The sequence below is a fragment of the Pogona vitticeps genome, chromosome 4 (assembly GCF_051106095.1).
Source record: "Pogona vitticeps strain Pit_001003342236 chromosome 4, PviZW2.1, whole genome shotgun sequence".
NCBI classification, from domain to species: Eukaryota; Metazoa; Chordata; class Lepidosauria; order Squamata; family Agamidae; genus Pogona; species Pogona vitticeps.
In genome coordinates this window covers 194,187,644-194,203,561 of record NC_135786.1, presented here as the reverse complement: position 1 = coordinate 194,203,561, position 15,918 = coordinate 194,187,644, and the positions used below count along the sequence as shown (strand labels likewise).

The 15,918-nt window shown below is 38.2% G+C and overlaps 1 protein-coding gene and 1 long non-coding RNA gene across 7 annotated transcripts in view; one reads left to right on the top strand and one right to left on the bottom strand.

Moving 5' to 3' along the window:
* The window catches only part of LOC144589328 (uncharacterized), a 35,722-nt gene extending 35,263 nt beyond the window's left edge, over positions 1-459 (bottom strand). Inside the window, exon 1 of the long non-coding RNA XR_013545393.1 lies at positions 334-459. This is a non-coding gene — a long non-coding RNA (uncharacterized LOC144589328). The remainder of the gene's footprint in view (positions 1-333) is intronic.
* Positions 1-15,918, top strand: part of ST18 (ST18 C2H2C-type zinc finger transcription factor) — a 254,977-nt gene that overhangs the window by 193,422 nt on the left and 45,637 nt on the right. For all 6 annotated transcript variants that reach the window (XR_013545387.1, XM_078393742.1, XM_078393743.1 and 3 more), the window contains 5 exons: positions 1,275-1,409; positions 2,833-2,923; positions 5,287-5,391; positions 6,189-6,394; positions 8,953-9,164. Coding sequence is in view for 5 of the 6 variants with exons in the window: in XM_078393742.1 (XP_078249868.1) it covers positions 1,275-1,409; positions 2,833-2,923; positions 5,287-5,391; positions 6,189-6,394; positions 8,953-9,164 (749 nt within the window). In the remaining variant the exon portion in view is untranslated. The remainder of the gene's footprint in view (positions 1-1,274; positions 1,410-2,832; positions 2,924-5,286; positions 5,392-6,188; positions 6,395-8,952; positions 9,165-15,918) is intronic.

Here is a 15,918-nt window from a genome sequence, read left to right as displayed (position 1 = left end):
TTATAAAATATATGCTAGAGTGGAAAACTGGAGGGATGAGGGATTGAAAAGCCTCAAGAGACTGGATTGACTTCCAAGATGGCTCCAAAGGGCTGGAAGATATTATGGAAGTGTTTGGGAATAAGTGACACCCTCCCCTGCAAATCATTCCGCCCCATTGAATTTTCCCTGTGCATTGCAGACAGAGGTGCGGAGCCCTCTGTGGTTTCCTCAGAAGCTCCTCACCTAGATGGACTGGAAAGGAAAAAAACTGCAAACCACATTTGGCCTCCAGATGGGTGGTTCTCCATTCCAGATTTTAGTGGAATGACTTGTTGAGGAAAAAAAACCTACCTTGTAGTTTGCAGTCCTGCCATTGCATGGACCAGAGAAGGGGAGTTGCTGCAGTTCCCTAGTTAGTTGATTCCATCTGCTTCACAGTGATCTAACATTTCCAAAGCCTGATATTTTGATACTCAGTGCTCTTTGGGTTTTTCTTTTCAGACAATTCCTCTTTTCTTTTCTCTTCCCTTCCCTTCTTTTCTTTTTCTTTGGTTTATGACTCAGATGTCACTGTAAAATTCCAAAGTCATATGTTTTAGTACAAAATAAGAAACCATTGCTGAAAGCAGAAAGTAGAATTTTAAAAGATCTATAGCATTTCCACTTCCATTAATACCTTGAAAAAGAGTTCCTTTTGACTAATCTCTTAAAAGTAGTCAGCCTGACATATATCAAGGATGGCCTGTGACTGGGGTATGTGGATGGCACTATACTGCATAATTTTTGGGGAGGGTGACACACCTGCACCTATGCTGGTCCCTGAACCATCGCAATGAGGACTGTGTTCTAAGGATGTAACCAATATTCATGAAGATTCTCATTCTCAAGGAAAAAGATTATCTTGACACTTGAATACTCCCTGTTGGAAAAATGCTGAACCATTCTGAGATTTTTTCCAGTATTGCATGCATGCAAAAAGACCAGCATTTTTCACCAGAATTAACCAAAAAAAATGTTGCATATTTGACACTAAAACCTTCTATTCTGTGCAAAATACTTTTTGAACAAAATTCCACATTTTGGTACAAAGTACTATTTTTGCACACACAAAACCCTTGAATGTTTGTGAATCAAGTCCCAAAATGGAAAATGAATGCACAAAAAAACCACGCATATAATTTTCCCCAGTCAGGAAAAAAAAGTTTGAAGTTTTTCTCATTTATGAAAAAAAAAAATCTAAGATTTGTACTTTTGCAATGTGCAAACAAAATCTTCATTTCTTTTTCTTGAAGACTTGCCAAGGCCTGAAAAGAGAGAGACCAAATGTCCTATCCCGGGATGTGATGGCACGGGCCACGTGACTGGATTGTATCCACACCATCGCAGCCTTTCAGGTTGTCCACATAAAGTCAGATTGCCACTGGAAAGTAAGCATAATTTCTTCAATATAGAAAAAGATACCTACCCTCTCACTCACAAGAGTGAAAACATGAGGAATTATTTTTTGTAAGACATGTACAAAGACTACGTTGCACCTGGAAGCGTGAGCCTAGTCCCTATGACCCACATCTGATTAATCCCACAGTACCTCAAACCACAGGAATCATCAGAATCTTACCTGCAGTTTCTCATTGCCTCTCCAGTATACATTTAGGCCAAAGGGTCCCTTGACTGTCCTGTTCCTATTGGTCAGTCGTACCATGCAAAGTGGTTTTGTACCTGGGAGTACATGTCCTACCCTCATGGAGAGATAAGATGGGCAAGCAACTCTTCATCCTCTAAGTGGCTTGGGTTACTTGACAGAATAACCTATCAGCCCCCTTCTGAAGGAATGAAAATCATTGGACAATACTCCTGCTGTTAGGCAAACACTTCCATAAATGGTAGGGTGGAACAGTTTTGTGAGACAAATCCACTGAGTTGAAGCCACCAAAACATTTTAAAACTGTGTTCCTCATAGTTTAGCCACTTAAGGACCCATACTTCATCAAGGTGTTAGGAAAGAATCTATTCCCTCTCCAGATCCTTCAGGGTGCTCACCACAGTATCTTGTCTCACTTGTTCACATGGCTGCTACACCTGGCAGAAACCAAGATACACATTGGTATTTTCCCCAACCTTCCAGAATGTCTTCTTGTGGACTGCAGTACAAGATGTGATTACAACTCCTTTTTAAATCAGGAGGTGATAATGGAGGGGAGCAGTTTTGAGTACATGTACTCAAAACTGGGGACTTGGTGGCACTGTGGGTTAAACCACAGAAGCCTCTGTGCTGCAGGGTCAGAAAACCAGCAGTCATAAGATCGAATCCATGCAATGGAGTGAGCTCCCATCACTTGTCCCAGCTCCTGCCAATCTAGCAGTTTGAAAGCATGTAAATGCAAATAGATCAATAGTTACCACCTCGGTGGGAAGGTAACGACATTCTGTGTCTAGTCGCGCTGGCCACGTGACCATGGAAAGTGTCTTCAGACAAACGCTGGCTCTATGGCTTGGAGATGGGGATGAGCACCATGCTCTAGAGTCGGACACGACTGGACTAAATGTCAAGGGGAACCTTTGCCTTTACTTACTCAGCTCCTAATAGTTGGGTGTATCAACAAACACCTGACTGGAAGTATGGTGATTTAAGCATCCGGTAATGCTCTCTTAGTGTAGAACATAACCAAATGAAGTTATAACCAGAAGGTAATGGCTTCTTAACTTTGGTCATATAAATATATCCATAGGGTATTAAAAACATGTAAATGCTGAACACCACTCTTAGAGTTTTGAACCAGCGCTAGCACTGTTAAGTTTGATGTGTATTTGGGGCACTCTTTCCTTCTTTTTCTTCTTCATCTTCTATAGTCCTTGCCATGCATGAAAATGTACTAAAGTGCCCCACTCCTGGATGTACAGGAAGAGGACATGTCAACAGCAACCGCAACACTCACCGAAGGTATTCTATTCTGTGATCGTTTAGATTTTTCAAGAAAGGAACATTTTCATTAGCTTTTGTTACTATTTCAGTACAAAGTGATAGCACAAACACTCTGCTTCCACAAGGTGTATGGGCCAGCCCCCTCCCAAAAGGACTTATAGGTTTTATGTTTTTAGTGGGAAACAAATAACCCCCTACTTAATTCTTTCCTTGAAACCACTAAGACATATATTTGGATTGTGTTATTACATTTTAATACATCAATAAGAATATTTTTAAATTCATTCATTTGTTGTGTTCCTTTGACCCGTGCCCTAAGAGAGCCTTCTCAACCTCATGCCCACCAGCAATGTTGAATTACAATTCCAGCTAGCAGATGTGGGTTTGCAAGACTTCTCCTAAATGATATGTAGACAACCCATCCATGCACATGCCTTAGTTACATCCTGTTTGGAATACTGTAACATGCTCTGTGTGGGGCTGCCTTTGAAGATAGTTTAGAAACTTCAGTTGGTGCCAAATTCAGCAGCCATATTGTTGACTGGAGCTAGCAATAGGGAGCATACAATGCCTCTGCTACAACATCTGCACTGGCTGTCAGTCCATTTCCAGGCCCAATTCAAAGTGCTGGTCATTATCTATAAAGCCCTATTCAGCTTGGGTCCAGGCTATTTGAAGGACCATATTTCCCCATATGAGTCGTGTTGACATTTAAGATCATCAGAGGAGGTCCTGCTATTGGTCCCATTGCCAGCTCAGGTACGGCTGATGGGGACACAAGATAGGATCTTCTCTGTGGCAGTTTCCAGGTTGTGGAATGCTCTCCCTCAGATCAAGCTGGCCTCCTCCCTTTTATCCTTCCGCCGATAGCTGAAGACTAGACACAGACACAACTTAAGTTGTGCAGCATCATATGACTCACACTGTGCGGCACTACACTGTGTGTCCCCCTCCAACCACTGCCTGTCCAGCTATCCTACTCACAAGCCTCTGTGCACCACCAGGGGCGTCCTCTGTCACCAGCTGCCCAGTCTGAGAATGAGCTTAGGCTGCCCTTCCCCACCTCCTCTGGCAACCGAACACTCAATGGCTGCACAGGGAGACTCCCCATCCCACCTCCTCACCTGAGTGGTCGGCTGCCAGAGGAGGTGAGGAAAGGCAACCTGAGTTCATTCTCAGACTGGGCAGCTAGCACTGGAGGACAACCCCAGTGGTGCATGGAGGTTTTTGAGTGGGTCAGCCAGCTCAAGTGTGTTCAGAGGGAACACATGCAGTTGTGGTGCTGCACGGAGTGAATCATATGCGTGAGTCCTTTGATGCAGTGCGACTTAAGTCATGGCCATCTCTACTGAAGACCCATATCTTCAGGCAGGCTTTTAACAATCATGATTGAATCCCTGAATGCTTTCTTAGAGTTAAAATGTTAATGTTTATTTGCTTTTAAGAAATCAGTTTATTTTAATTAGAGTATATTTTAATTGATTTTTTAATCTTTTTTATGTTTTAAATTCTATTCTTTTTAATATTGTGAGCCACCTTGGGTCCCCTTATCAGGAGAAAGGTGGCGTGTAAATAAAATGAATAATAATAACTAACAATTATACATGCTAACTGTTCTTAGGCATTCCGTGCTTCTTCCTTGAAACTGCATATCTGTATATAATTTAATGTAAATAGTATGCTTACTGTATCCTAACTCTTTGTGAACTCATAGTTGTCTCATTGATATTTTATGTAAATCTGAATTACAAATAATGCAAATTACAAAGCACCTTATTCTTTAATATAAATTAGATTTTTTCTGTACTTTGATGTACTGACGCTGTCTTCTGACTTCTATATATGTTTGAATTTTGATTCACTAAACCATATACACACAAAATTTGATAAGGTTTGGTTGGGTTAATTTCACTATGAGGAGCAAAATAGATGTGGATATGAGCTTTATATTACAAAATATACTACATGTCAACATTACAACTGGAAACGTTTAGAATGATGCAATATGGTGCTAATGAAGTCACATACAATAGATACTGGGACTGTGATGGTGGAAGTGGAGTGGGGAGGCAAAGAGTTAATATGGTATGGGAGTAAAGTCTAAAGCAAGGACAATCTAACTGAACCAGGAATCATTAAGAAATTTAGGAGTGGGTAGAAGCTGCCATGGAACATAGATGCCTATGCGTAAACAGATATAGGGGTACTTACATGCCAAATGGAATATGAACTAGGGTGGATGATCAGGAAGGTAACACAACATGCTAAATAATATTTTGACTAGGGTGCTCAAATGCACACTTTAAATACCCTATTCCATTGGAGGGAATAAAAATATATTGGCAACAATCACTCATATGTTACAAATCTCTTTCAAACAGTCTTTCTGGTTGTCCAATTGCTGCAGCTGAAAAAATGGCGATGTCTCAGGAAAAAAATCAGCACGAGTCACCCAAAATGGGGCAGTGCCATGATCAGATCCACAGGTAAGAACCATCACTCATTTTATAGCACCCAATGATGGGCTGTTGCTTAGAATGCCTTAAAATGTTCCTCTTCTGATTCTGTACGGTAGTCAGAACTCTGCAAAACTTATGGTAGTCAATTTCACATTGTCTTTTGAAAGAAACATGTGCCTCAGGATTAATGACATGCTAATTGCTGTGCTTATTCACACATCTACTCCTTTTTGCTTTGCTATACTCTTTGTGCAAGTCAGGATCTTTTTCCTACATAGATTGAATAAAAAAACTAGCTTTATGGATAATGTTCTATGAACACAAAATGTTGTTTTGCATGATATTAAAAGATGGGGCAAAACCTAGCAGTTGGCTTTTGTAGTAGAATGTCCATGTGAGCAATTTGCTCCTTGTATGTTAAGGCCAAGTAGTAAATAAAATATTAATTGAATATTGTGTGAATATTATGCATCTACATGGGACTGAATTTTTCTTTAGCACCACAGATCAAAAGAAGGCTCCATATGTGAAAAATAAAGTCAAGGCATTTTAAAACCAGCAGGTTTATTTTATAGTGAACAGAGAGAGAGAGAGAGAGAGAGAGAGAGAGAGAGAGAGAGAGAAATGAACTTTAGGGAAGTATGAGATTAAAGACGTAAAGATCAGTTTAGGTAGCTTACTGGGTCTGTCTTTATTCTCCCATCTCCTAACTCTAAGCTATCTGTTTACAGAGTGCTATTTGTATTGTTTGTATCCTATTGCAGGTACTTCATTGCTACAGAATAAAACCCATCCTCATTGTTCTGTTTTGATTGTCTCTGTAGGACAAGTTTAGTGAAGCAACTTGAATTATCTCAGTACAGCTGCCAATCAGCCCAACCAATCCTTTCCTCCAGAGCTACCTTTACAAGAGAGCAAGAGAAATGTGGGAAAGTTCCATTTGACTATGCCAGCTTTGATGCCCAGGTCTTTGGTAAACGCACAATGATGTCAACAATTCAGGGACAAAAACCCACACAATTCCTTGAATGTAAGTGAATGATGGGCAAAATACAATCTGCTTTTTCCCCTCATTGATTTTGTATCTCAGATTGCATGTATAAAGCAATAAATGTTCTTAGTCTATGTAAGCACTCCTAGTTGACCATGATGTTTCAAAATATACCATATTTTTTTAAAAAATGTAATCTACTAGTTTGCAATACCCACATGTTTGTGATATGAACTCCCAGAATCCCTTACTATTGGAAATAAAACAATCACAGATTGAGAAGCACTGCTCTTTTCCACAACCCAATTAATGATGGAAAGCTGGGCATATGTTGATGTGCCTGGAGACAGTGGCTGATGCATTAACTTGTACATCTGTCTATGAACACAAATGCACACGTAAACTATAAGCACAAGTGGAATTTCAGTGTGTGCAATACACGTGATTTGTAGATCATTTACCAATTTGGGGTCTCTCTTCCTCTTCAAAACATAACACTACAAAACTAGTTGGAAAACAGGAATTGACATATTTTTACTGCCCCATATATATGCTTCTTCCTTGGAGTGAATAATATCCTCTGTTGAAAATAACCAGAAACCAATAAGCAACAGTCTGAAGAATGAGATTGCATTGGCTAGTGTGGAACAGTGGCTGATTTTTGGCTGATTAGGCTGTTATACTGATGATATACAGATGCTAATTAGGTTACAAAAATGATTCCATTTTGAACTTTGAAACTAGAGGCATATCAATAAGAGGATCATAATAATAGTGTGAAGCCAGAAAAATTGCTTTGGTTCTCATGCTAGCACCCACAGATCCACATCTGGTACATAAGCAGCCACTTTAAAATGACCACTTTAAGCGGCTTAGCTAAAATATCTTACTTGCTTGGGAAAAAAAATATTATTGTAGAAACTTCCAAGCAATAACTTGAAATAAAGCTGGGGTGGGCTTTACCCAGAATTGGAATCCTCTTTAATCAGGGGCCAGTATTCTATTGTCAGTCCCTATTAAAGTAGTATCACTGACTCAGTGGGATTTATGTATGTGGTGCCTTTCATCAGTTGATCCAATGAGTCTGTTCTTGGGACAACCAATAGGGTACTCGCCAGTGTAACTAAGTATACATTTAAAACCAACGCTTGGAAATGTTAGTGTGAATGTGTTCTTATGAAAAATTCTTAAAGAAAATTAATTCATCACCATTAAAATGTTAAGATAGTTTTGTAAAATAAATTGATGCATTAATTATATAACCAAATATAGTGTCTCCAAAATTACCATCCCAGGAACAAGTTAAAATAATCATACACTAATTAAAACATTTTTCATTAATTAAAACACTAACATCTTTGGCATCTAATGATTAAAGTATCACATTTTTAATCATTTTTTTTTGTACATCAGAGGTGACATCAACAAATTTCAATGAATCATTTCCAAGTCATGTCCAAAATAACATAAGCCACAGGTTTTTCCATGAAGGACTGTATTTCAAAATAGAGACATCAGGGACCATTTCTTCTGTTGAAGTCCACTGTTGCTTATCTGAAAGCCATGTCTGAAATTATACAAAGTGAGACAAACTATCTCTGAGAAATCTACATTTGCCATGATCTTAATAAAGCAAACAGGATGCTAGATGAGGCTAATATGTCTTAGAGTGTTCAAGATCTTCACAAAATGTCATCACTGCATCACTGAAATAAACCTAAAGTGAGCCCTAGGTTATTGCTTCAGTCTGGGGACAGACAAGCCAGAGTGCTTGGTCCTGCTGGGTTTTAGATGTCACAGTAACATACCACAGACAGAAGGCCTGAGCTGCAGGAATTATCAGCCAGCATGCACTTAACTAAAGAATTTTCACTTATGATGTTCAGAGGCACCCAATGTGTTGAATATTGTCTTATTTCTGATTTCCTGTTTCAAAACACCTGACAAAAAGGAATGCTTAATATTAATTTTCCTGGTGGCTATTATAATACTGTATTTGTCTAAAAGTGACAATTTTTTATCTGGTATCTGTAGTTTTCTAAGATTCTGATTTATTTGACCAGAAGAAGAATATATTTGCAGGAAATATGAAGTAAGCAATGTTTGGCTATAACTCAAAATTGTTGTAGCTTAGGTTGACCAATTTTGTTTGAGTGTTACCTGTTACAATTCAGAGTTCAGAAGTAGGCAAGTCCATTGGTGCTTGATTTATAATTGAGCTAATTTTGTTCATTCTTGATTCATCCGTCCTTGAAACTGACGGAAAGATTTTTATGTGAAAGCAATGAGTAAATCTTGAATAAAGGAGCCTCAGTTTTCTTTTGTTTGTTTTTTAGAGGAAATGGGAGTACCAGAACAATTGTGTACCAGCTGTAGTTTTATAGCAACAGTACCAATAACAAGACAGTCCAGCTTTACATATTGTTAATTTTTGAAGCTTCTTAATCATAATGCTACATTTCCTGTCATCCTCTAATGTATTCTTTGCCTATTAGATTGTATGAAATGATCATCTTTTTAAAAACAACACCCTACTATCTTTAGTAGGGGTGGCAGTTTCCATGCACGCTATTTCTAATCAAATCTCTCTCCAACAGCAAAGCATTTTTCAAATCCAGGGAAATTTTCTAATCGGCTGCCTAGTGCTAGCGCCCACACACAGAGTCCTTGCTATGCCAACTCTTATGGCTACGGTCAATGTAGTGAAGACACCCACATAGCAGCAGCTGCTGCAATCCTGAACCTTTCCACCCACTGCAGGGAAGCAGCAGAGATCCTCTCCAACAAACCACAGAGTCTGTCTGCCAAGGTAGGCAAGTCCAAGAACCTGGAGGGTGTGCGAGCGACTGAATGGTGTGACTAAACTGTCTTTCATATGAGGGGTTGCATTCAATCCCTTCCTCTCCTCCTTTCCTTCAAAAAAGCAAACGGGGTGGGGGAGAAAAGAAAAGAGCAGCACTTTCTAGATGCACTTTGGAAGAAAGACAGAGATGATTTTGTGGGGAAGAGGAAAGAAAGGCCAAAGTTGTGCTGTGGAGAATTGCCATAATCAGTTTTGAAGGGAAAGAGAATTCTGGAAGGAGGAAGGGACACCAAACCCATCATGGCACTAGTGCATAATTTGTCTAAAAAAAGCTTTCTTTTCTACGGACCAAAGGCTACTGTAGAACTGCTAGAAATGGGGGCAGAGGGGACTGTTGCACTGCCCAAATGGTGACAGGATTTTTTTTGCTAATTATCTCACTGACTATCATGCGATTATTTGTACTAATACCAAGACTTGAATACAAAATATGCTGCTTGGCAGATAGGGGTTGTGGAGAGGGGGGAGACTGCTTATGAATCTGGATTCCAATGAGGTAGCTGTGTTAGGTTATTTCAATGTTGTGTAACAAAAGCGGGGAGGGGACCAAAAACAGACGCATCACAGTATTTTAAAGATAAAAGGATTAAAGAGGTGCCACAATACTTTAATTTTTATGTTTGATTTGCTTCTCTTGTGGATCTGGTTGTTCATCTAGTTTTGTCCTGACCACACTGTAATTGCATGAGACATCACATGATGCATATAACTTTGCCTTTTGACATCAGTACATTCTCTGTGACGTATGCCTGGTTTGAAGACTTTCTATTGTGCAATGCAACAAAACTCCACTACTCCAGTTCTGGACAGCAATACTTCTGACTGTGCCATGTAGCTAGCTTCTATTCCTGGTGACAAATCCCTTTTTCTTTTGCTTTTATTCACATACAAAAAAATTAATAATCAAATAAGATGTTGAGGTCTGGATACAGTGAAGCAGAATATTCTGTCTGCTTGTTTTGAGAAACTCTTGTTATATGACAAGTGGATTCATGAAACCAGCATAGTATTCCAAGACCAGCTATCTAGACAACTTCTGTTTTAGGAACTGCAGTTTGTTACTGTTCTCTCTGTGTTTGTGTGTGTGTCTGTGTGTGTGTCTGTGTCTGTGTGTCTGTGTATGTGTCTCTGGGTCTACAGCTTTATTCCTGATACTGTATTTTCCAGAGATATTGTCTACCACTGAGCTATGACATAGGCGGCTCCTTCCCCTGCTCTTGTTGAAAACCAGGTCGATGCCAGAGTCTGTATTAAATTGCTTCCCCTACCTTTGGCTGACCTTAGAAACAGACCTTTCTTGCCAAAGAAAGGTAATAAAGAGACCATACATAAGATCTTTTTCCCCTCATAATTTGTACACCTGTTTTGCATTTGCCAAAGAACGGAAGGCAATTCTAACAACTCACAGTGGCTTGGGGGGGCATATTGTGGAGGTGGGCTGGGGGGGAAGGTTTACATCCAGATTAAAAAAAAATTGAAAATGCCCTTCATGGCCTCATCCTCTGCCAACCTTCCCTTTTGCCAGACTTCCAGTAGGGCACAATGACAACCAGTGGTACAGAATATCTGATAGAAGAATTAGAATCAGCTTCTGGCCAGAGGGAAGGCAAGCAAAGCTCCATGAGGTGGAGTAGCCAAAACCACACATATTCTTTTTATCTGGTTTGGATGGCGATCCCTTTTTGGCAATGAAGGATTTAAACAGGAAAATATATGCCACCATATTCTCTAGATGTGTGGACCTACACTAAAACAAACGATACTGTGATTTTCAAAATATAAGCTAAATGTGAGACAGTTATATTTGTTTGGTTTTAATGTGATGTGATGATTGCTCTGCCGTTCTGTTGCATTTTTTTTCAAAAAATAGTAAGGATTTGTTTCAAGGTTACCTACCATTTTTCTCATAAAGCTTCTTTATTTCATTTGGAACAGTATTTGAGACGAATCTGGAATACTGTTGCCTTCTCTTTCTTTGCCATGTTACTACACGTAAGGGAAATTTTCAAAATCTACTGGGAGCAATTCCTATGTTATAATTAATGAATTGTCCAATATCCATTTGGTTCTGTGTTGCTTGTAAACATAAAATGATTTGCTTTAGATGGAAGAGTGGGGTGGGGAAGAACAAAAGAAAATGCTAGATTTTACCTTTGGCAAATGTTTGTCTGTCAGGTTGTTGTAGGTTTTTTCGAGCTGTTTGGCCCGAAAAAGCTACAACAACGATCGGATCCCAGCCATGAAAGCCTTCAAGTTTGTGTGTCTCTTTATTCATTCTGATCATCATTCAGCAATGATGATGGAAACATGTTAAGGATGAGATGGATAGATAGAAAGATGCTTTCCAGCTCTCAGAATATAATATAGGAGAAAAAGATCAAAGTTGTCCTCCTTTGGTTAGTAGTATTTATTTATTTATTTATTTATTTATTTATTTATTTATTTACTGTATATGTCATCTTCCTCTTAAAGCAGTGGTTCCCTCCTTGGATAGCTCAGGTGTTCTTGGACTGCAGTTCCCAGAAGCTAGCTGTGATATATATATATATATATATATATATATATATATATATATATATGACAGGTCCGGCAGAAACAACAAGGACATATATATATATATATATATATATATATATATATATATATATATATATATATATATATATATATATATATATATATATATATATATATATATATATATATATATATATATATATATATATATATATATATATATATATATATATATATATATATATATATATATATATATATATATATATATATATATATATATGACAGGTCCGGCAGAAACAACAAGGACACACTCTCCCTATCCAATTCCTAGTGTAGGTCAACCACCAAGGCTACCAGAGCAGTCTCCATCCCATAATCAAGCCTGAAGCCAGATTGAAATGCAATTCTACTAGGGGTCACATAAATTACCAGAGCTAATTGTGGCTAACTGAGGAGGCATCAGGGCACATTTCAATTGTGCATTTGGGCATGTGATCATGCTTGCAGCCAAACTGCACCCTGGCACCTCATCAGATAGCTACAATTAGGCATAGCAGGTTATGCAAACCTCATGTAGACAGCAGTACACTTTGCATTGTCTTATCTATTAGTTATATATGTACACCTGTTTGATTAGTTGTATGGTTTTGGAACAAAGGACTGGCCCCTTTGTCTTAAAGATATGCAGGTTTTGATTAAAACAGTTGAATGAAATGTCCCTAACTTGAAGTGAAAATCATAGTCTGTTTCTGTGTCAGATATTTTCAAGTGCAATGCAAAAACTCTGTATTTCTGAACATCAAGGAGAAATCAGTTATATGTGTATAAATGCTGGGCTTTTTGTTACCTTTCCGTATCCTTCTGTAATACTATATAGTTACCTTGTTCTACAATATGAGCTAAGCAAGAAATCTAAATTCTTGCTATAACTATACAGTATATAAGTTCAACCTACTTCCAATACAGTCCCCTTGCACTGCTGCCTAGAAGTCCAACAGAGTTCAATGAGACCTACTCCTTAGTGAGTACTGTACTAAATGCATACAATCTTACTTTGGATCCAATCCACGACAATGATAGTGACATCTAGGAAATCCTTACAGATGCTGCATGTTGTTGATATGTCATATATCATTATGAAAACCTCTTGAAATTAATCTGGATAACGGAATCCAAATAAAATCTAATTGTAAATAATCTATTTTTATTGAAGACAACCAACTATGTGTAAAATATGGTGATTTTTTTAAAAACAAATCTGTGTTTTCGATGATACTGAGGCATTTAAATGACTCAAGTGATACTTTAAATACTTAGTCATTGAAAGAAGTATGAGAGAGATAGAGGTTCAATTAGAAGCACCCAGGACTGAGTTTGATATGAAACCTTTAGCTTTGAGCCTCATCCTACTCTTGGTGGAGCCAAGGAAACATCTGAGGAACTGATAAGGCTCCTAGCACCTACTCTAATGCAAGTTTTCTTTTCTTTTTCCCCTTATATCATTGTCAGTCATATCACATTATATTGCATTACAGATTTCTTCTGTTTTTGTCAATGACTTACGCTGTTGCTACTCAAAGAAACAGACAAGTGGTGCATTCTATCTTTATCCTCTTCATTGCTTTCTGCCAAGTATTCTATTTAATGTTTGTATTTCTCCCCCACATGTTTTGACAAAATGGCATATGCATACTGGTGTCTTGCAAGAAACCAAACAACAAAAAATAAACAGCATAAAATAATTAGAAGAAAAACATCTACTGTGCCTTTCAGACAGTGGATGAATCAGAAATATACCTGGAAATGTATGGGAGGGACCATGCACAAGTGTGTGTGTGTGTGCATGCATGTGTTTGATACGGATCAGTCAGAACCTAAAGAGAGTCCACTATATTTAAAGTTACTACAGTACTTTGGACCTAAGACTGAGAAATAAAATACAAATTGTCAGTTTTAAGGTACTGAACAATTGTCCAGATGTTTTTCAACTTTTTGGTCAAAATATTGGGGAAAATTTGCTTCCCGATAAGCACTGTGTCTTCACAAAATGCTTCTATTCAACAAAGAAGACCTGAACTTCAATCTGGAGTAGCTGAAGGGACTGAGCCTTCATAGACCCACATGGATAGGGATGCTTCCACGATAAATCTATTCTTTCTTTTAACAACTGGTTCAGCCACTAAGATCTTCTGGTGAGACCCTATTCTCTAAAATCCAGCCTTCAGATATAAATAAAGTGACTGTCTTCCAGGCACATTCAACAGGGATCCACCTTACTGTTATTTAAACACCAAATGACATGATTAGTACATTGCACTCTTTTGCCCCAGTTTAGGATATTGTACACTCCCAGAGTCACATATTATTGCAGAATCCGCAAAGAACCATACTTACAATATTTATTTATTTATTTATTTATTTATTTATTTATTTATTTATTTATTTATTTATTTATTTATTACTTTGATTTCTAAAAGGCTCCCACTAGTGCTGAGGCACTATGGGCAGTTCACAGTAGCAAGCAGATAGAAAGGTAAAACTGCTATAAGTAAGTTACACCTAAGCAATAAAACATATGGTGCTAAAACAATAATACAGAAAAATAATGGATGAAAAATAAGTGGCCAAAAATATGGCAATGGCATTCTGGTCGTCATTGGGTTGGCACCATGGGATAGGCTTAAATTTTTTACTAGATTCAGAAAATATAGAAATAAATATTGACGTGGGGCATTTCCCAACATCAGTGGGAAGTTTAGTTTTACACATAATGGTTGACTTACATTAGCATTTTTGCTTGAAAGCTCCCCCAGCAATATATTAGTATTTGTTTTAGTTAGGGAAGGAAGTGTGTATAGGAATAAAACTGAATAACAACAGCAGCTATATAACTATAGCTAAATTTGGAAAGCGACAATCTGTGGTTCATTTGTTGTTTCCTTGACTATGACTTGATAACATATAAGGTAGTGTTTTGAAATTGCTTTCCCATATCGTTTTCAGGAATTATTGACAGTTTGTGGGATATCTGAAAATGGTGGAATATAATAGGTTAAATCCAAAATCGTAATAACAAGAATTGCCTGGTTAAACAGGTCTTTCTCCACAATGCCACAGCTCTCTGGGCCACCAAAGAAACATACTTCATATGGCTTACCAGCACTTTGGCACATACAGTGGTACCTCGCTAGACGACAACCCTACTAAATGACGAATCTGCATAACGATGACTTTTTGTGATCGCTATAGTGATTCGCAAAACAGGCATTCCAATAGGGGATTTTCGCTGGACATTGATTGGGTCCGTGTTTCACGAACCGTTTGTTCACAAGACGATGATTTTTACAGCTGATCATTGGCTTCGCAAAATGACTGCCCTGTGTTTACCAGACCCATGCTTCGCAGGACAGCCATTTTTACAGTTGATCGGGACTCATAAAATGGCTTCCCTATGGGCGATCTTCACTGGACAGCGAGGTATTTTCTCCATTGGAACGCATTAAACCGGGTTTCAATGCATTCCAATGGGGAAACGGATTTTGCATGACAATGATTTTGCGAAACAGTGGGATGGATTATCGTCGTCATGCGGGGCACCACTGTATTCTAAGAGTACGTAGAGTGGTTAGGAAGAATGCCCCCAACCCTGATTCTGCCAAAGGAAACAGTGACATCAGAGGTATCTAAAACATTTAAAATAAAAGAAGTACATTGCCTTCTTCCCAGCCAGACTTCTTGATTTAGCCCAACATTATCAATTGTAGCTGGCAGCTGGTTTTAGTCATTTCTGGCAGGGGACTTTCACATTGGCTATGATCTGGTCTTTTAACTGTAGCTGTCAGAGATAGACAGAACTTCTGTGTTTTAATGAGAGGGAAGAAAACATAAAAGAGATTCTCTCTTTTTTAAAATTTTGAATTATTTCATTAATTAGTAAAAGAGGGCCTCTAAACCATAAATTAGATGGTTTGAATGTTTTGTGTTCTTTGATATTTCGCTCTTTAATTTAACCTTTTTTACACCCTTTGCCTGTTAAATTACCCAGGAAATGTTTCATCTAATAGAGTGATGAAGAGTACTATCAGCAGCCAATCAGATGGTCTAGGCGGGGTAGAAGTTAGAATTCTGAATCTGTAAAAGAGCCAGTATTAGCTGGAACAAAGTAGGAATGCTGTTTCAG